General features: G+C 34.9%; 1 protein-coding gene across 1 annotated transcript in view; it reads right to left on the reverse strand.

Moving 5' to 3' along the window:
- Usp6nl (USP6 N-terminal like) overlaps window positions 1-23,077 on the reverse strand; it is a 104,787-nt gene that overhangs the window by 56,608 nt on the left and 25,102 nt on the right. Inside the window, exons 2-4 of the mRNA XM_048812751.1 lie at window positions 8,403-8,470; window positions 6,023-6,105; window positions 503-542 (exon numbers count right to left, since the gene is read on the reverse strand). Coding sequence (XP_048668708.1) covers window positions 503-542; window positions 6,023-6,105; window positions 8,403-8,470 — 191 coding nt within the window. The remainder of the gene's footprint in view (window positions 1-502; window positions 543-6,022; window positions 6,106-8,402; window positions 8,471-23,077) is intronic.

Consider the following 23,077-nt stretch of genomic DNA (forward strand, 5'->3'; position numbering starts at 1 on the left):
GCAGGGAGAAGAAAAGGCTGACATGTTTACAATGTAACACTTGCCTAAATCCTAAAAGTGTGAAGATACTTACTTGAACATATAAAATGGTTTTTGCTGTTATTTATAGGAAATTTATTAGATCTCCTGAAACAGTTGTTTTCCAAAGAGCTACTGGTCTTGAGAATCACTGTGAAGCTATTTAAAAGTTGTCTGCCCAGGGTCCTTCCCCAGAGAGGCTGGTTTCACAGACTAAGGCAAGGCCTAGGTGAGACTGCAGCCTCCCATACTAGAATTCAAGTCATTTCCAGTAACAGCTATCTTTCCTTATTTTCAAGTATGTTTCAGAATCTCACAGACCCTTCTAAAATTATTTCACCATTAATTTAATTCTCTTCTTAGCATGACATAATTAGTGTTAAATTTTAACAATGATTGCACCATATAATATGGCACTCAAAATAACCAAGGTGGTTCATTCAATAAAGGCAATTCATTAGTAACTACAAATAAATGGACTTACCCGTTCCACAGCTGCATTATGAAATGGGAGCTCCTCCTCACTGCAGAGAATAACATGTGAAATAGTTGAAATCAGAGCAGACTTTTAAAAATTATTTAAGTACAAATGATGTACCATATTTTTTGCCACCACAAGAGTTATGTAAGCGTCCATTCCACTGAATTCAAGAGAAAACAACTGCTATTCTGTAACCACAATGTCCTTATCTTCCAATTTCTAGAACTGCCCTGTCCAATACAGTAGCTACGTGTAGCTATTTAAGTGTAAATTAAAATTCAATAAAATTCAGCATTATTCAGTCTCATTAACCATGTAGCTAGAGGCTGCCATACTGAACATTTCCATCACTGCAGAAAGTTCTACTGGATGAAGCTGCTCTAGAACCAGGAGTCGGCAAACTTCTTCTGTCAAAGTAAATACTTAAATAGTAAATATATTTGGCTTTGTGGACCATACAATCTTTTTCACAACTATTCAACTCTTGAGACAATAGTGCAAAAGCAGCCATAGATAACATGTTGACTGAGGGTGGCACTGTTCCCACAAAAAATTTTATAAAAACAGGTAGTGAGCTTGATTTGGCACACAAATTGGTCTATCAGCCTTTACTCTAGACTCCAACTAAGGTCTATAATAATTGACTGTTTCAAAAATTAGCACAGTGATGAGGATGTAGCTTAGTGGTAGAGGGCTTGCCTAGCATGCACAAGGACCTGGGTTCAAAGGCCAGTACCACAAAAATTAAAAAAAAAAAAAAAAAAACGAATAAAAACTATCATAAAGAAAAAAAGCTTCTAGGGGATTTGTGAATGAAAAAGAAAACTTCTACTTTCATTCTATACAATAAAGAAAGCAATTCACTGTTAAAACTTTAAGAGATGATTTTAAAAAAATACACTCTGTTGTCATGTATTTTAAAAAAATAATAAGAAGAAGTAGAAAAGGAATTCCATTTACATCTATATGTGTAATTTGAATTGTAATGCATTTTGTTGTCATATATAACAAATTAAAATTTTAAATTATTTTTAAAAAGACAAAGAAAAAAATATGAAACCAATCAAATTAATTTCTTTGGCATAGAACTTGTATAATATTAGAATTCTAATATAAAATAGTCTAAGACCTTTACATTAACTGTCAGTAATATAGAAACAATGTACTATCCGTAAACTAAGTAATGTGCTTTCAGTGGCTTTCAAAGTAGTACTGATGTTTCAGCAACAACATGTAAATAGTTTTCCCTTAAACTAAACCGTACCACTTTGAGGAGCATGACGGATCAGTATTAACAAGTTCAGTGATTCCAAAGGCACTCTGGCTACTTTGCAAAGTCCTTAGATGAACCCTTAAGCCACAGCAATGGAACTGACAAGAAAAAATGTAATAGCCAAAAGAGATCTTAAAGAGTACAAATCCCTCACTTCACAGATAAGAAAACCAACATTTTCACTTAGTCATTTAGCCTAACATAGCAATGCTCAGCACTTTCTAATCCAGTGGATGCAAATGGAGTTCTTTAGCTAGCACAAGAACACAGGAAGAAAAGGGATGGAGGATGAGAAAGCAATTCTCAAGAAGAAAAGAAACTTTTTGAGGTTTAAAATTAAAAGCCTTCAAGATGGATGAGACAGCAAGAATGTTAGTTCAGTTTCCCTATGGAGTTTTTTGCATTATTTCTTATCTCTAAAACTCTTCATAAGGAATCTGCTATGTGCACACACACTTCTCTCCACACAACCTTGCACTCCTACCTCTGTGTTGGCAGATGCTAATGTATACAGTCTTCCAAGGAGCTTCCTTGCCTCATCAAGACCTCTGTGCCATGTCCAGAAGACACCCGGCATGCTGAGGTCAATGTTGGTGAACGACTGTGTGGACAGAGAGATGAATGCGTACCCTATGTGCGTGGATACATCTTTACCTTGCCACACAAATATCCTTCATGCAGAAGAGAGGAAGGACCACATCAGGGTGAATACAAAGTATTTCTTTACATCAGCAAACTACAGCCCATGGGTCAAATCTGGCTTATTGCTAGTTTTGTAAATAAAGTTTTAATGGAACACTGCTATGCTCATTGATTTGGGCGTTGTCTATGTTTGTTTTCATACTACAGTAATAGATAGAATAGTTGTGACAAAGACCATATGGCCCCCACAGAGCCAAAAACATTTAGTATCTGACTCTTTACAGAAAATGTTTGGCAACCCCTGTTTTAGGGAATAAGGGCTTAAGGACACCTAAAAGTTGTTTTTTAAGTAAAATAACAAGTTGACAAGTAGCTATACCTCATGGAAACACAGTAACTAAAAACAATGACATAGTCATCAAGGGAAAGAGAGAGAATTTAACTGGATATAGTTTTCATCCATTATTAAACTTGAAATGTATTACTAATTAGAGTATGTGTGCCTATGATTTCTCAACAGTTCAGACAGAATACTTCTGTCACTGAGATAAACGTTCATTTGGAAATTTGAAACTTAATTTGTTAAAATCAATAAGCTTAATACATTACCTAAATTTAATTTTTGGTTTTGAAATAAGTTTTACCTAGCTAGTCAGAATGTATAGGATCAGTAGAAAGAGTTCTCAAGCCCTTGTAAGCAAAACAGATAATCTTTAAAAATAAAAACACCTTTATTTTGGTTCTCATGTTTATTCAGTCCTGGTAAACTACAGTCCATCTGCTAAATTTCATAAATATACAAATTTGATAATTAACTGAACATCTGATGCTTGCTATTAATTTATCGTTCCTATTTTTGGTATAATTTCCTTTTAATTCATCTATTAATAACTTATGACCCAAAAGAATTATTTATCATTATCCAAATACCAGACATTCTTTGTTGAGCGGACTAACGGTGCTATTTTTGATTAGCAAGTTTAAAGTTTTCCAACTTCTTCAATAAGCTCGATTTCTCCATCCACCAGCTGTACATCACAGGCACAGACTAGAGATGACACCCTACTGCCGGAAACTAAACAAAAATGTTGTTGTTCCAACATAGAGCCAGGCCGGTTTGGCAGCAGCTTTAATATTTATTGTGAAATCCACTGTAAAACCAAAGTATACTATATTTGTTAATCAATGCTTCTCCTTCACATATCATAACAAGTAATTTATGTTTCCAGAACTATAATTATATTTGAATTCAGCTGCCTTCAGAGAAGACAACAATTTCTACAATTTTTTTGTCATTTTATTGTATTGATGTTGAACTTAAAACCCAATTTCATTGCAGAACCAATCAAAAATTACAAATAACAGAAAGAAAAGCTCTTTCAATCAAGGTGTGACAGGGAGTAATATCTAAATGCTCACATCAAGTGACTTATTCAACAGTGCAAAAAAACTCCAGTCTACAGGGACATGCAACCAAAGCCACCAGCAGCAATCTCTGAAGAACGTGTTTTACTAAAATAAAGCATTGTGACAAAAATCAATGGCTTTGGTGAAATTTAATAAAGCCTAACATTACACTCAAATCCATTTCTATGCTTCATTATTTTCATCTGTGCTACCTGCTTTCAGGCTGCTTCATGGAATAAATTAGGGAAAAAAATTAGTATGACAGTGTGACAATCAGCAACTGGTTCATCTTCTAATAAGTGTTGAACTTGGCTATCTTAGCATCTATCTTGACAGACATGATCATTTCTAACAGTATCCTCATTAGAAATTCTTCCTCTCACCCATCATCCACCCTTTCAATTTTTTTTCTAGGCATTTCATAGAACTTATTCTATATTTCTCTTATTAAAAATACAAGAAGGTTGTAGCAGGTATTATACCACAGTAGTGCATAACACATGCTCTTTGGTGAGACTGCCCAGATCTACCCCCGAAACCTGACATTTACTGTCACTATGACTTGGGCAAGTTATTTGACCTCTTCCTGTTTCAGTTTCACTATCTAAAACCAGGAAGATTTTAAAAAGCACCTACCTTGAAGACTTTTTGAGAGGAATAAGTAAGTTAATTCATGTAAGGACTTAGAACACACTAAGTATTCATGAATATTAACTAGCATTACTAACCTAAGTTATTGACTTTTTTCTAACTAGAAGCCAAATGAACCTCAGCACAGAGTGAAAAACAGATTTAAATTAATTGTTTCTAAGGCCTAATTCATGTTGTTTCCAGCAAAAAGAAGAAAATTTAGTAATTAAGAGACCACTTTGGAATGCACAAATTTTTCTTATAGACTTCACACTATATTAGACCATTTTATGATGAAAACATTATTACAGTGGTTCAGTCCCATCAGAAATACCTAGGAAAGTCAAAAACAATTAAGCTGTATCCTACTTTCTGAATCAAAATCTAGTATAGAACCCCAAATGTTTTTTTATTTGTTTAATTTTTCCACCTAATTCTTATTTGCACATAAATCTGAGACCTAGAGACTTTAACAGTCTTAATGCTCAAATTAGGACTTCAAAACTTCATTTACATGCCGGAACTACATACTGACCCATAAAAATGTGTAATCATTCCCTGTAACATTTGTGGTCAAGTTTGATTTTAAAGAGAGGTGAGGTTAAGAACTGTATTAAATACTGCTCTACTAGTCCAGTGAAATTCAAAGTCTTCTGATTATAATAACTCGGGAAAAAGTTTCAGATTGTAATGTCTAGTATTTTTCCAGAACTTAATAAAGCATTCTTACATTTTATTTCTTCAAAGGCTCAATACTCTTAAGGTATATAAAGCAATTACTGATTCTTGTTTTCAGATAAAATGGTTTATAGTTTACTGACCAGGGACCAGCAAAGCCACAAAAAACACACAGAGATATTCCTAGCTTTTCCCTATGTACGATAAACAAAACTGGAAGAGTAAATTTGAAAGAAAAGTCAGTTAATCCTTAAACTGTATGTAACAAATGTATAGAGATGAACCTATGGGAAGCTGACTCAACAATGCCAGAATCATAACAAGCGGATTCACATCATCTTGCGGGATGTTTTTTAAGAATCAAAATTCACTTTCACTGCTTTATTGTAGTGGTCTAGCTTTCTCTTAACTCTTTCTTTATATAATATACTCACGATAAATGGGATTAATTTTGAGAAGCAATATCATGAATACATTTATAGTAGGGAAGATGAATGCCGTTTCTTTTCATTGCTCATTTTTAGGCTACATAACCCTAATGTTCTAATTGCCAATTATTTTTAAAATGCATTTATATGAAATTAAATATTTTGTAATTATTCTAGAAATATAACTGTTATCCATGTGTGTTTAATTCTGATAAATTATTAATACAACTCTTTTATTGCATTTAATATTCTTACCAAAACCCCCAAAATATTAAACTCTATTCTTAACTATATAGTTCAATTTAAATCAAAAGGTTAACATTCCAGGAATTTAGTATCAAAAAAGTATATTGTCAGACCATTGCTGGAATCATATTCACAGAAATTCTATTAAAAATAAAAAAAAACAGGTGACCATAGAAACATTAAAATATAAAATATTAGCTTTCAATCCATGTGACTTACTGTAAAAAGCCAAATCTATCCGTGACTTTGTAAACAAGGTAATCAGCATCTTCCCAAGGTTCAATATCTGCACCTTCTCGTCCCTAAAACAATGGACAAAGGAATTTATAAAACTGAATAATTTTTTTAGAAAGATCCAAAATCAAGAACATTTTTTTAAACCTAACTCTTTGGAGCAATATGCTAGTCCTAATTATAAGCTATGAAGACACTGTGTGTCATAGCAGCCAACAAGCAGCTGAGCCTGATAAGACTGAGCTCCTGAGGGAAGCTGATGAAGCTGGAGCAGCAAAGAGGCTAAGAAAGCCACCCAAGAGGAACTGCCAAACTTTACAAGTTTTATAGTAAATATGTCTTAGAAAACTCATTTTCTTGTCTTCATCCAAATTTGTCAAAAGAACAGGTTATGTACTTTGTCTCTCTACTGCTTTGCTTCACAACTACATTAGCTTTGAAATGACTCTTGCCACAGTCAAAAATGCTCTTCCAATTGTGAGACCCAGTGGACACTCTTCAGTCCTTACCTAATGAAATGTGGGGCAAATTGGTCAGTGTGACTCGCTCCCTCCCCGCCTCTTCCATGACACTATGCCCTGGAGGTTCTCCACAGGCCTCTCCAACTCCTCCTCTGATGGTTTTTCATGAATGACTTAACTACTGATATGCCCAGAGTTCTGTCCTCAGCCCACTGCCCATTTACTTTTAGGCTGTTAATTAATATTTATTAGTGTAGGAATCCCACATATGACTATCCACAACAATCCCTCAAACTTTAGATTCAAACATGCAACTGTCTTGTGGACACCTCCATCTGAAAATGATTTATAATGTTTGCTCTTATTCTTTGAGTAGACTATGAGCATCTTGTGAGCAAGGACTGATGAAACTCATTTCTGTGTTACAACATGGAAGAATCCCCAGTCTTGTGTTAACTATGTGTGTGTGTGTGTGGGGGGGGGGTGCAGGGAGCATGGAAGTGTGAATGAATGAGAGTGCTGTTTATGAGTTTCACATTAGCTAAGCAGTTAAAAAGGTTAACTAGGTTTTTCACAGACCACGCTAAAACCTAATCACAATAATGGGAACCTGTGTTCCAAACAACCAACTTAAAAATGAACTCTGAGAGGCTGGGGTGTAGCTGGGTGGCAGAGCACCTTGCCTAGCAATGTGCAGGGACCTGTGTTCCATCTCCAGTACCTCACCCCAACTTCAGATCCCCAAAACCCCAAAAATTCTGGAAACTGTTAAGCTGAATACTGCCTATATGCCTCCCTGGAAGTAGGGCATGGTGCAGATGGCTTATTATGCTCACAAATAATAAAAAATAAAAGCTATACAATTACATGCAAGCAATGCAAGTATTAAGTATGACATTTATAAATAATACAACAATTCATAAACCTCATAAGGGTAATAAATAAGAAGTGAAAATCATCAACAATTGTGATTTTCTAGGACATCAAAAATCAGATTCCACTGGACATAACTTTCCTGTGTTCATATGTGAATACACAGCCAGGTAATGCCACACCATGACAACCACATGAATGGTCTCCTAAGTAGAGTAAGTCATGCTCTATGTATGTATAACATGTCAAAATACACTGTACATGTGTATCTAAAAAGAACGAATAAAAAATTAGTAAATAAAAATCAGATTCTATTCTAATGCAAAGACAAAATACTAATGAAAATTACCTATGAATGTATAAATACAAAATCTAAGGTCTACTGTAAATTTACAACAGCACACATAAATTATGAATACAATGGGTAATTAACCCTATTTACTCAATTACTCAAGTACTTATTGAGTACCAAGAATGAGTCGGGAACTTTTCTGGGTATTTAGAGTACAAGAGCAAATCAAACAACAATAACAAAAATCTTCCCCTGAGAATTTACATTCTAGGAGAGAGAACAAAAAACAAAGTAAAATATATAGAATGGTGATGTAATAAGTATTATGGTGAAAAATAAAGGGGATACAGTGTACCAAGGGATAGAAAGGGGAGGGAATAAAAAGGGAGGTAAGAGAAGAGCTCAATAAGAAGATACTCTCTGAGTAAAGACCCGAAAGAAAGGAGGCAAAGAGGCTTAAGAATACCGAGGATATAAGTATTCCAGGCAGGGGAAATAACCAGTGCAAAGGCCCTGAGGCAGGACCAAGCTTTGTGTTTAAGGACATCAAGAGAATAGAGTGGCAAAAAGGAGGGAGAGAAAATTTGGAGATGAATTCAGAGGAAAAAAAAGATAAGCTCCAGGTTCTCATGAAGTAAACAAAATGCCTCTGTAATTTAAGCTTTCCAAAAGCAAATCCCTTTCTATTTATGTGATTTTTCTAATAAAACTTACTCATAGAGTAAATATGGATACTTACTCGGTCATATTTAGCAACTATTTCAGCTCGTTCCTGGGCAAGTTTCAGTGCTACATCCTGCTCCGAATCTGCAGAGATCGAATTTAAATGAAGTGTTATTTTAAGGATCACAAAGTTAGTTAATTATGAAACAAAATCAAACAAAAACTAAAACTGCCTTAAATGAAGTATCAAATAAACTTATAAAAATTAAGTATTTATAATACAACTTTAGAATATCAACATATCTACCTTTTCAATATTATGAATGATATTCAAAAGAAAGAAAATTTATTAACAGCATAAACATCAGGACAAATAAATCTAAGCCTTCAAGAATTGGTTTTAGATCTAAAATTTCATGGAAGTAAAACTGAAATAGAAAGTTTTGTCTTCAGATGAAATCCACTAGGGCAGAAACTGAGACGATTCAAAAAAGGTGTTAAAAAGTGGCAGAATAGGAGAAGACTATTCCAAAAGGCCTTTTAAAAGTAAGGTGATTTCTCCACAAAATAAACTAGTGTAAGATATATTTCAGGAGTTACTAAAAACTTTATATCACATGATGACGATAATCACATCTTTATTTAGCTTTTCAGGCCCCTAGATTAGTTAGTTGCCTCAACTACAGTAACAACCTCCTAGCTGATCACCAGGCCTCAGCTCACAACATGCACGTATACACATGCACACCCTCAGCCTTCTTCCTTATTAACACTGGGTGTTTTTCAAAGGCACAAATCTGACAACAAAAGCAGAGATCATAGCGTGAAAAAGTATGGATATGATTATGTATCCCAAGTATCATAAATGAAAATAAAAGATCACAGACAGATTGTATAAATGGCATTTCCAATTAAGCAGCAAAGACAGCATTACAAAAGAAAACTGGGTGAAGGTCAAGAGCTAAAAATTCACAAGAGTAATTTTCAGCAGCAACAACTATGTCTGTGTTCTCACCAAGTGTCTGCTAGAAAGACACTGCCAGGCAGAAGACACTGCACTGAGTACTTTACCATGCCTATCACACGTAATTCTCAGAATACACTAAGGCAGGTATCACTAGTAATCCCACACCAAGGTTAAATGAGGTTTGAAGATTTCAAGCAACTTTTCAAGGTCACAAAGGTAGGAAAAAGTAAAGCCAGGGTTCAAATCTAGACAGTCTTGTCTCCATAGCCCACAACTTCAACCACTACTTTATAAAAATGATAACTAAAAACACTAAAAGGATTTCCAGTTAAATATGGCAGATGGAACACACCTTTATATCCATTTCTCCTAAAAGCCTATTAAAATAACAACCACACTAAAATGAAACTCCCTCCCTCAAAGCACCAGAAAACTTAGGTCCTAAAGAGAGGAAAGGGTGGGGTTAAAAACAAGGGAGTTGATTGAGTAAAGGGAATCAAGTCCCTGAGAGTTGAAGGGATGGATATGTGTGGCCAGAGGAAGGTGCTGGGTAGAGGACCAAACCCTTATTCTCCAAAGCAGGAAGCCAATAGATAATACCAAAACTGAAGAGCAGGAAGTGGCAGGTCAGCGTGTTACCTAGAGCATGAAAGGAAACAGCATGATGAGCCACAGTGGTGGAGAGTGGTTACTCCTATGCAGTGGGCATTGAGGAGTATGGGAGTCAGCTGTTTCCAAAAAAAAAAAAAAAAAAAAAAAGTCTTAAAAAAGACTGACAGATCTCTAAGCTAAGTAAAGCTCTGATAAAAATAAAATCTAAATTTAAAATAACAAGATATGGGAAAAATACACCTCATTAGTAACTGAAGAAGTATGTTTTAAAATATTACATTGCCTCTATCTCAGACTAACCAAACACTGCACTGATATTACTCAATGCTGACCAAGAGTGTGGGAGAATGTGCAGTTTCTTCATGAAACCTTTTTGGAAGGTAATTCAATAATAAGTCTCAGAAATCTTACAAGCAATCATATCCTTTACCCAATATTTCACCTCTAGGAATTCATGCCAACGAGATAATCAAATAAACACAAGGATGTTTATAATAGTAAAAATGGCAAAAATGAGAACTGGTAATTTTTTAAAGTTTTTTTGGGTGGTATGTTTATGTTACTACTTATGTTACTACTAAAGACTGGTTAAATTTTTACAATGGACTAATGCAAACAAAAGTTGGAAATAATCAACATAACTAATAAATAAATCTAAGCCTTCAAAGGTGGGGAAAACAAATGAATAAAAATTTAATTCAAACTAGGGAATGTGACTATTTATTAAACTCTGTGTCAACTATCAGAGCCACTAAATATGGATTTCTTTGGTGATAAGGCTAAATTCAATAGATGAATGTTTTCTTGGAATGTGTTTTATGCCAGTCCTTTATTCCTGCTTCTATTCCTATGAGTCTCAACTACATTTCCAACACAACAATGAGAAGTTTACAAGTATAAAAGCAGGAACTGGAAATGGTATGGAGTTGGGGGAAATGCCAAGTGTTCCAAAAAGACTTTATTATGGCAAATTGCAAAATACAAGTATTCACAGGATTATCACCAGGCTAGAGAGTTCCAGAAAAGAAAACCTAATCATGTAATAGAGACCATACTGGAATTGGATGAAACTGCATCCTGACTTTCTGAGTGAAAGATCATATACTTTAACAGGTCCAGAACAGTTGACTGTAGTCAGGTAAGTAAGTTCCAAATTTTTAAATCTCCTTAGAAATTTTTTATCCTTACATTTACCAGTGGGAAGACATTTTTGTAATATTAATGAATGTGTGCTACAAAGAGAGTGGATTTAAAACAAAACCAAATTTTTAAAAATACAGCCAAATCTGCTTCTTTTTAGTAAACTAAACAGAATGTCAATCCTTCCCAATAGTGAAGCTAGAGACATTGTTTAATAATCTACACTGGGAGGCAGAATAAGAAGTAGTGTCCTTATGCAGGGTTAACCATAGTTCAATAATGTTGTGATGGTCAGGTCTGTAGCTGAAAAGTTTATTAAGAATTGTACTAGAATATTCCCTTTGGTTTCATTCTGATTGCTTATTTAGAAATTCTATTAAACAATACAGAGAACTTAAACCAAAACATTGGCCACAGAGACACCAATGGCTATCTTGTGTCTCTGTGCAAGTATGCACAAAGTTCCAGGCACCTACTAAACAATGACAGCTGTGTTCGTTGGTACTTACATCACATGCCATTATCAAATAAAAATTTAATCAGGGCATTATGCCATTAACTTACATCATATCTTATATTCCTCCTGCATGATAAATTCATAATTAACAAGTTTATTTTGAAAAATTTGCTTTGAAATTAAATAGTTTTTGTTACCAAAACATTATAGTAATCAAAATTTTGTGCAATATGGTTGTTAGACTAAATATAGTTTAAAAAACAGTTTCTATCATTAAAAGTACTTTTTTTTTTGAGAGAGAGAGAGAGAGAGAGAGAATTTTTTAATATTTATTTTTTAGTTTTCGGTGGACACAACATTTTATGTGGTGCTGAGGATCGAACCCAGCGCCCCCGCACTACCACTTGAGCCACATCCCCAGCCCCCACTCTCTTACTCTTAAATATTACTCTCTTACTTCACCAAGTTGTTGGTTTAACACTCCTGTTATACAGGAAAATATCTCTGGGCACAAATTGATAGAAGAAAATCACAACTATACTATCTTAAGAAGCATTTTAAAAACTGACAACTATTGAGATTTTTGAGACCTCTATTTCCATTGAAAACCCCTACCAAAAAAAGCCTTTTAAGAATCAAGTATCTCCCTGAATTACATTCTTTAAAAATAGGTGTTATATCTAAATTCCTGTTTAATGTCACTAAATTAATTCCAAATTCATACAAAGTTACTAAATTTAAAAAGTTTCAAATTCAATCCAACAAAACAAAATTGGTGGCAGACAGTTTTCTTAGTGTACACTTTGACAAATGAGTGTTTTATATATATGAAACATAATCAGTTTTAAAAATACTTTACCCTTTGTTGGATAATCAGTCTGTCCTTGGGAATTGACAGCTGCTTCAGTCCTCATAGAGTAACTTATCTATTCTAAGCTTTCATTATTATGTTACAGTTCTCAAACACACCAAGGGTGCTAGGTGGTACCTTACACATGCTGCAACTAACTAAAAAAATGAGAGGAAGGATCTCACTTTAAACTACGTGCAAAACATGCAGAACAAAGTTTAAGATGCAGTCTGTCTTGTTCCAAGAGTGAAAAAAGACCTCACTGTGGTTACATGTACTGTAGATATCTGAACAAAGATGATATTTGTTGAGGGTGAAAACATTTCTTTCAGGCTAGATCTCAACTACAAGCCACACCAGCCTACACCCAGCATTCCATCTAATAAGCAATGGGTTTTAAACAAGTGGCTTCATAATTTGTTCCAATCTTGTGCTTCAAAATTAGCCATATTCTTAGTACTTTTAATAAAACCACAGACTCAACAAAGAAAACTTTTATTTCAAACAGTAAACTCAAGTTAAATAGAATTGCTTTTCTCCTTAAGTACATTTTATAACTTAGATATATTTCATATCTTAACATAATTTTAAAAAATATTTTAGTTGTAGATGAACACAATATCTTTATTTTATTTATTTATTTTTATGTGGTGCTGAGGATCAAACCCAGTGCCTGACATGTGCAAGGCAAATGCTCTACCACTGAGCTACAACTCCAGCCCTCTTAACATAATTTTTATTGTGAAAATTTCAGCTGGATTCAGATAGTAAACAAATACATACTACAATAGGGGTCTGGACATTTTTAATATACCACACACCTACAGGTGAAAGGAAAGGTTCGTGAAAAAGTGTAAGTTCTACAGGATGACAATATGAACTTTTCTATTTTATTTATTCCTTTCTTCTTCTCATTGTTGCTTCCCTTAAATGAAAAGGGATCTATAATTTGTAAACCACTTTTCAAAAGTTAACAGCCCTGTCAAATGCATGCCTTCAAACATTAATCACACTTAACAGGATGCTAATGAATTAAGTTAATGCTCAGCTGAAACCAGTTGTAACATTCAGCAAAAGCAAAAGATCACAGAAGCATACAGAAAGGAAAAATGTCAAGTCTTACATGAAGGAATGAGAGAGTGGCATTAAATTTCCTATAGTTAGAAGATAATGAAGCACTATTTACAGAGTTCCGGGTAAAATTTATCATGAACTTGGAACTATACACTAAGTACACTTTTATTTCAAACAGTAAACTCAAGTTAAATAGAAATGCTATGAGGAAAAATAAAAACATTTTTACAAAGTTTAATAAGCTGAAGAATTATGTTCCCCTTCAAAAAAACGATGTCCACATCCTGATCCCTGGAACCTGTGAATGTTACTTCATGTGGCAAGAGGGATTTGCAGATGTGGTTAAATTAAGCATCTTAAAAAATAAGTAAATAAATAAATAATAAAAATAAAAAATTAAACATCTTGAGACAGGGAGATTATGTGGGCCCAGTGTAATCATAAGAATCCTTATGAACAGAAGGCAAGGAGGCCAAGGAGAAAGGAGGCTGAAATGACGCAAGAAGGTTCACAAGCCAAGGAAAGCAGGTGGCCTCCAGAGAGGGAAAAGGCAAAGAAACAACTCTCCCCTTGCCCCTCCACAGGAACTAGCCCTGCTGACCTCTTGACTTCAGCCCAGTGAAATGGATTTCAAACTCCTGACCTCCAGAACTCAGAGTAAATACTTATTGTTTATGCTGCTAAGTTTGTGATAATTTATTTCAGCAGCATGCATATATAAGGACTCAAACTTTAATGCCTTTATAATGTTTCTTTGAAAAATCATTTGAGAACATACTACAGAAAACCAAAACAGCAGCAGCAACAAAAAGAACTGATCCTCTCTCCCTGACCAAATAGCAATCAGGCTTCTTTGAGTTATTTCCTTGACAAAGCCTTGACCTTACTCCTGACCTGCTTTTGCCATACCCAGCCCTGTTGTAGCAAGAATCCTGCCAAGTCAGTTTGGTGAGGATCTCCCTATCCTTGGAATATAGTCATCCTTAATCTTTGGTGAGATTCCTCATTGCCCACCTTATTGTTTTTGTTTTGTTTTGTTTTGATGTGGTGCTGGATATGAACCTAAGCCTTGTGTATGCTAAGCAAGCACTCTACATGGGCTACACCACCACCTCCTACCACCTTTGATGTGTGAGTATCCTGACCTGTCTTCAGCAAGAATCCTATTATGTCTGTCTCCTCTTAGTAATTTTCCACCCACTGACAACCTCTCCACTCCCTCAACCCTACTCACTGGCTGTAAATTCCCACTTGTCCTTGCTGTATTTAAAATTAAGCCCACTTGCTGTATTTGGAATTAAGCCCAATCTAGACTCTTTTCTCTGACAGTCTTGGCACACCTACTATAACAGTCCTAAAGTCTTCCTTGCCTTTTTAAACAAGTGTTAGAATAATTTTCTTTTTTTTTTTTATTTTTAATTTTTTAGAATAATTTTCTTAACAGAATCAAAAAGCGAGGCAGATACAGGATCCATAAAATTGTAGGAGGCCATAATTAGACATTTCCAGGAGCCAAATGTGCAGTTGCCTAGAGAGCAACCCATCTACATTAGAATTGTGAATCAGAGTATCTTCAAGAAACAAGTGAACTTCAAGCAACATATAGATCACAGAGAGAATACAAATACAGCAAAAGTTTACATATAAAGACACCAAAGAGAGAGTGAGAGAACCACCAGAACTCTCCAAACAAGCAAAGCCACAGAGTAAAATTCAAGAACAAAGGGGCATGGCAGTGGCCTTGATAGTCTACATAAAAAGGATAATTCATTTGACTTTGACCCATTAATCATTAGGATTATATTTTCTTCTCTATATAATTCACCAAAATATTTAAGACTAAAGTAAGTGATACTGACATTGTGATTATATAAGAATTTTATTGGTTGTTGATGTTCAGAATCAACAATTGACAGTGTTTAAAATTGAACTACAATGTGCATACATCCATACATACCCCATTACAAACTTAGGCTCCCTAGAAGTAACTGCTATTACCTACCAAAAATATTCTCTGCTTATATAAGAGTTTGCATGTTTTCATACATACACACACATACATATAGGCTCCCTTTCATATTCAAAAATTAGAATCATTCTATAAATAATTCTATAGCTTACTCTATTCCACTTAGCAGTACATCTTTCAGAATGTGCATATCAACACCTATAGATCTAATTGGTAGCATGCCAATAGGGTTTAGCAAGAGTTTGGAGTGAGGGGTAGATACAGATGGTAAGCTCTGACTTGAGGCATTTGATGATTTCCATGCTGTAAATACTCCCACTATGGTGGCCAAGCTACCAATGCAGTGTTACTGAATGCAGAAGTTCAGGCTGGCTGCAGTATACCAGTGAATCTCCTCAACCTTTTTCACAGCTGTAAAGTATCCTAAGTATTAACATAGTTCATTTAAGCAGTGCTCTCTTGAGAATTTGAACTAGGAGATACTGAGGGAATTGATTTGCAATGGGAGTTTAAAAGAAGAAAAAAGACAAAGAAGAAGAAAAAGAAGAAGCACCGTGAGGTAAAGAGCATGATAGGCAAAAGGCAAGTTGAAAAAGAGGAAGCAGTAACTACCAGTAAACAGAGAAAAAGTAGCTGTTGCAAAGAGGAAAATACTATCGAACATCCAGTGCAAAGCAGAGTTACCATCAGAGAGACCTTTTTGCCTAAGAAAAAGAGAGTAGCCCAACTAGAAAGCTGCTTTGTGCTTCAGTTCCTGGAGGTTTTCATTTCCAGTTCAATGGATTTGATGGCAAATGCTTTTGTTTTTTTCTGAAATAGCGTGAATAAATTATTTGTGTTTATTCCTTCAATTCCTTAATTCTATCTCATCTTACCACCCAAATCAACAATGCTTTTAAGTACTGGTTTTAGTCATTTGTGATCACTTTCTTAATGTACCATGAACCAAAATATATCAAGAATAAAGATTCTTTAAAATGTTTAGATCATAACAGGCACCAATGCTAAAAACTTCAGCATTTATTTTGCCAGGCTCTAGGTCCAAGGCTAGAATGCTCAGGGAGGAAGCAGAACTAACAGAGCAGCATCAAAGTACAACTGAAAACAAAAAACCCAGTAAAGAAAGTGCACCAGCACAAGAGCACCCAATTGGTTCTGACTGGTGAAGGTTCCGTATAAGCCTAAACAAAATATGGACCACCTAAAGGTTCCAGATATCTCAAGCCAGGGCCTCACCTCTGATGATACAGTAGGTCCTTCTGCCCACGACCACCACTGGAGGTCATTTATAACTCACAGCTTTATTTCCCTGCACTCCAGCCCAGTCCCACTTCCATCTCTCATGATTCCACTCATTTCACATTAAAAGAAATGTCTTCTCAAAAAATGCACAACCTCAAAAAACAAACAAACATTTATTCTTCTTTTTTCCCCCACCTAGTATAGTAATCTCAGAAAATCATTTGGTTTTCTTCCCCCTTTTTTATGTTCACTTGGAAGCAGCAACAACAAAGATCCTAATCATGGCTTTAATTATAAAATAGTACAAAGAATCATAGAAAAGAAAGGAGGGCCAACGGGAGCTGGATATACGCAAGAACCAGTGCCATAAACCCAAAAGTCCTCAGAAATGACCAAATTTCCTCTCCAAACCAGCCACATAAGTCTCCATGTACATTTTCATATTCCTTTAGTTTAATATGCAATATCTAATACAATAAAAAACATATAAACAAAATAAGTCTGAAATGCTCTTCAGTATTATCAACATATACATGGTCTATACTTTTGCATTAAAAATATTTCTTATATCCCTATCAGCATATTATCAACATTTCCATTATGTAATGCTTTAATCATTTAAATTTTTTTTCTTTAAATTTTCAGAATACATTTCTTCCAACAAATTCTAATCAGAAGCCTAATTATTAAGCATATTGGTGAATGGGGTTAGGGAAGGACTCTTGTGCCCTCAATGATCCAAAAGCCCTCTAAAGCACTGCCAGGGCTCTAAAAGCAGCAAGCTGCTTCTGTAGAACCCTTTGGTGAGTGCCTTTGTAATGCTATTACTCAAAAGATTTCTCTTTAGATCAGCTTCCAACTGTCACCTCAGCCTCCCTTTTTCATAGAGTTCCCTCAACTCTCCATGTCCTGCCCCTCCTTCTGCAAATTAAAAACAATGTTGTTGTTTTGTTTTGTTTGTAAGTGTACATTTTTAAAATCATTAAGAACAAGATAAATCACCAATATCTTGAACACAGAGCACCTAGCATCAGGTAGTTATTAAATAGTTTTGTAACTAAAAAAACAATTTAAGTTATAGTTTTAACAACAATTCTTAGACAGGCTTCTATTACTTGCTTCCCAATTTCTAGAAAGATGAGAATCAAAATGATTTTTAAAGTTCTAGAAATAATTGCCAATTCAACCAAGATAATACTTAACATATAAATTTATATTTAAAATTATACTTACCTGCTATTTCACAGATAAACCTTCATTGTTAAAAAAAGCATATTTTTGCTAAAGATTCTTAGTTTTCTCTTACATATTTATTCAATTTCTTATTCTATTGAAACACGACACATTTTTATTGACTCTCAAATTCAGAAATGAAAAGTCACAATATATTTCTTTAAATTAGCACTTCTGATTATTTACAAGTCCTTCATAAAGTAGGAAAGGACACCATACTTATCTGTTATGTCTGTGTTCCAACCTTTTCTTCTACTTACTGGCTGCTCTCCTTTATCTTACTCCCACTCTACTCACAGGATTTTCAGTTTCACTTTGTTTACCAAACAGTTCTGTTCTGTTGGCTGTGTGCACTTCCGCCATGCTTCAAGTCCACATGGAGGGCCTTCAGCTAGAGCACAACCCAGTACTCTCTCCTGTACTCCCCTTCTTTCTCCTCCGAAGAGGCAGGACTTTTAAAGTCAAGGGTCTGAAAGAAGCACCAAAGCAAGGCTGGCCCAGCTCCTGCTCTTTCTTGTCTGTCTCTGGGCACATGTTCTCTGTAAAATGCTTTCCATACAAAGACAGGTGCCTGCCCTTGAGGGAGGCCTGCGTTTGGCTGTGTAGGTCATCCAGAGGACAAATCCATCTAAGTTAAGCAGGTTGACATGTTTTCTTCACTTCAAATCTAATGCCATGTCCTCTAATCAGCCAACAGAGCAGACATTTTGATCTCCACCTGTTAGACTCCTGAACTTTAATTCCCAAGGAGAAGAAATAGTATCATTAATGACTCCCTGGAAACCCCAGAATCAAACCAAGAACTGTGGCATTTATGTATGACTCAAGGAGAAAAGGGATATGAAATGATGTAACAATATGTAAATGCCTATACTACTGGAGAAACATAATTACTAACTTGAATATGAGTATAATTCCCACATATGGAGGCAGGGTTGAATGACACATTGCCAACAACTTAAAACCAAGACAAACCTATGAGTCATTTTCCTCACTTCAACTTGCCTACAGTTGCTGACAAACTTGAGACTATATCTTAGCTGCTTTCTCAGCAGTATGACTGTTTTAATAGATGTCATGACTGGTTTGTGTCAACTCCTTATTTGTGGATATGTTATACACTGTTTATTGAGAGTTTACTAATGTGCCAGATACAATATTAGGCTTCTAACAAGCATAGTCTCAATCCTCACAACAACCTGCCTGTTAGTTTTATGACTATTCCCAGTTTACATATGGGGAGATGGAGGTGTGGAGAGGTTAAGTAATTCAGTCTGTATGGGAAGGAAGTTGCAAGCAGAGCTTAAAGCCAGGCTGTCTGACTTCAAAACCATATTTGTAATCACCACAACCCTTTGCTGAACTAGTGATCTAATTATGGCTCCTCTCACTGCCATTGGTCCTTACATTTCTTTCCTCAGAAACAAATCCATGTGCAACTCCCATGAATTCTAAGCAGTTCTATTTTCTGTATTCCAGTAGCCTTCCAGTCTTATGAAACTGCCAATTATTTGTGCAAAATGGAAATGAACAGTGTTTTAAAGACTTCAAGAACAATTTATATGTGATATTCTTTGTGATCATAAGAAATTATAACCCTCTGATTATGTTTTAAGTTGTGTTTTAGGATAATCACAGAAAATGACAAGAAACTGCAAAAATCCAACACAATAATACCAAATGAATACAAAAGTTAACATTACCAAAACATTTTAGGCTTTTAATGGATACTAAATTAACTAGCTTCAAAATTAATTTCTATGGTTATGGAAAGGATTCTGTTGAATCAACTTCATTTACTCATTCTTCACAACTCTTTTCCCAGGTCTTTCAGAATCATAAGCAGGTAAGGTAATATTCATTACAATAAAAGTCTGCTAAATTTGGCCCAGTAGGTGTTAAGAAGAAATAATGCAATTACAGTAATACCTTATAGACCAAATATAAGACAACAGGAATAGATGTGAACTCACAGAATGCTCACCCTGACAGTAAATAACTAATTCTGTACACAGTTTGACAAACCTTATTCTCAACTTAATGTTACTCTGAATAAACAAAATAAAGTGAATAAAATGTGATGCATAAAAGCCAAACTGTGCCAAAAATGACACAAAGAAATAAGAACTATGTATTACTAGTACAACTGCGAAGCACAAAGGAAGAACTGTATTATCATGCTTTAAGCTAGAGAAGTACTATTTGGTCCAAGACTGGCCCTTAGATTAAAACTGGACCATACTGCCATCAAAAACCAACTATTTGGTAAAATAATGGGATAATAAATAAAAGTGTTCATATCACAATCATTTCTTTTAGCATCAAGCACAGGACCACAAAATGCTCACAACAGACAGCTACTTTCAACACACCTCAATAAATACTAAGCAACAGTATATTTAAGTATCTCATATGTGTATGTGTTTAATTTGATTATATCCTGTTACTACTATTGTGTTAATAATGTTGTGTTTACATGGTGTATAATAAGTAAGGTTTACATTACATAACAAATATCAAAAGTGCTATACAAATACAGTAGTCACTTATCAGGAGACCAGATGAATTAGCATATAAGAGCTTGGTTCCTAAGTAACTGCTAACATTTATTCTGCATAATCTAAACTCTTCATGTATATTATATAATCTCCTCACATCAAAACTGAGGTAGGTATCATTATTGTTCATTAAACAGACAAGAAAAGTATTTAGGTTAATTAACCCGCAAAGATCACACAGGTTTTAAATCTAGAAGTGACTTTCAGACCAAGGCAATAAGGCTCCAGGGTGTTCTTAATTACTCCACATGGTCTTTAAATAAACAAAATGACAAGCAAAAGAACCAAGATTTCTCAAGAAGATCTGTCAACAGGGATCTTCAAAGTAGCATTTAAAAAGGGCAAGATGCAAAGAAATACTAAATAAGAAACCAAAAGAGGTGTTTCTGAATAGAGAAAAAGCAGAGAAAATGAAGACTTTGCAGGAACAACAGCTGCATGGGACAACACACATTTGTTGAAATTGAGTATCCATCAGGTACTGCACTGGGTATATATATTATCTTGTTTAATATTCAAACAACCCTGCTATAATATACATTTCACAGAAATTATCAATTATTTACATACTTTACAGATGAGGAAAATGAAACTCAGAGGTAAAGCTACTTGTATAAGGCCTACATTAGTGTGGGAGCCTCAATTCAAACACAAATCTATGCTTTTGTTCACAATGCCACAAAATTTTAAGAAAGAGTGGAGGGTGTGAGGGAGAGAATGAGAATGTGTTTGTGTATTTCCAAATTAATAAATTATAAGCTACCAAGAAACTATGCAGCACATTGACATAAAGGAATGGGACAGTTGATTTCAGTGTGCTAAAAGCAACATGATCTGGTTGTGTTTCTGCAAGTCAATGTACTACTTCAATAAAAAGAAAAATCTTCCTTGATGTGAAGATGATGACTCTTCAAAATTACTTATTCCTGGGGCTGGGGATATGGCTCAAGCCGTAGCGTGCTCGCCTGGCATGCGTGCGGCCTGGGTTCGATCCTCAGCACCACATACAAACAAAGATGTTGTGTCCGCTGAAAACTAAAAAAAATAAATATTAAAAAATTCTCTCTCTCACTCTCTCTCTCTCTCTCTTTAAAAAAAAAATTACTTATTCCTCTACACTTTGAGATATCCACATTTCCAACATTTCACTTCATTGATACTATAATTCTAAAGATTTTAAGAATATTAATGCATTTTCATGATAACTGATTACTGTAAGCAAATTTTTCCAAATACTAAATTGGGGTAGCTCAATACTATTTTCATATACTACTAGATATAAAATTTTTCATTTTTTAATATTTTTGCTAGTTACCAGCTGCAAGACACTAGAAATCCCCACAAAGGACCCTCATATATTATTGTTGAGTTTTGTTTTTTTTTTTTGAGGGGGGTGTCTCTGATTTACACTCCTTTAATCAACAGAATCCAGTCCTACATTTATTTTGTTCAAACTTTTTCAACAACATCCACATATATCTTTCCTATATATAACACATTTCTTCAGAGGAAAGATTCATTAACTTTCAAGTAGATCAAACTTTAAAAGACATCTACTACTGGTAACTTGTAGTATACAAATGTACAAGTACTTTAGAATTTCTCTGACAAAGACATCTCCATAAAGCAAAAGACAGGGGGAATAAAGTTACTACATCATTGCCTCATGGAAACACAGCTGCTTCAGAATACATCCATAAAATTATTGTACCAATTCAATTTTAATATCACTTTGAACATCAATATGCATAATTTAAAGGAAGAGCAAATAATATCACAAATTCTTAGTTCTTGATACAACTACCAAAATATAAGAAAAAGCATTTTCAAGCTGAATTACTAAAAAAAAAAAAAAAAAGCACTGTAGTGTGGTATATGGCATACTAATATATACCACATTACAGTGCTATTATATCTTCAATAAATAACTGTCCAGGAAACAAAAAGTCCTTTGTTTTTGACATTTTATTGGTTACCAGTAAGGGTAAATAATAAAGTTTCCTTAGCTTCACACTGAGACAAAATTTGAAAAGTAATTCTGCAGGTAGCCACAATTTATCTAGTCATGTGCTTCCTCAGCAGCACTCAGGGACGGCCAGCTGTGGGCTACCGCTATGCAATAGAGGCAGACAATCAATCAAGACCCCAGGAAGCCTGCTCACAATGGCACTCCAGACCAACAAGGGAAAGGCAAAGCTCAGGATGCATTGTGAGATGCTTTATTAGAAGAACAGCAATGAAAATTGGTGCACCCACCCATTATGGAAAGCAGTATGAAGATTCCTCAGAAAACCTGGGATGGAACCACCATTTGACTCAGCTATCCACTCCTCGGTTTATGCCCAAAGGACTTACAATCAGCATGCTGCAGTGATGCAGCCACATCAATGTTTATAGCAGCTCAATTTAAAACAGCCAAACTATGGAGCCAACCTAGATGCCCTTCAACAGATGAATGGATAAAGAAAATGTGGTACATATACACAATGGAATATTACTCAGCCTTAAAGATGAACGAAATTATGCCATTTGCAAGTAAATGGATGGAACTGGAGAATATCATGCTAAGCAAAATAAGTTAATCCCCCAAAACCAAAGGCCAAATGTTTTCTCTGATAAACGGACACTAAATCATAATAAGAGGCGGGG

This window comes from Marmota marmota, unplaced genomic scaffold (genome assembly GCF_001458135.2).
Source record: "Marmota marmota marmota unplaced genomic scaffold, marMar, whole genome shotgun sequence".
NCBI classification, from domain to species: domain Eukaryota; kingdom Metazoa; phylum Chordata; class Mammalia; order Rodentia; family Sciuridae; genus Marmota; species Marmota marmota.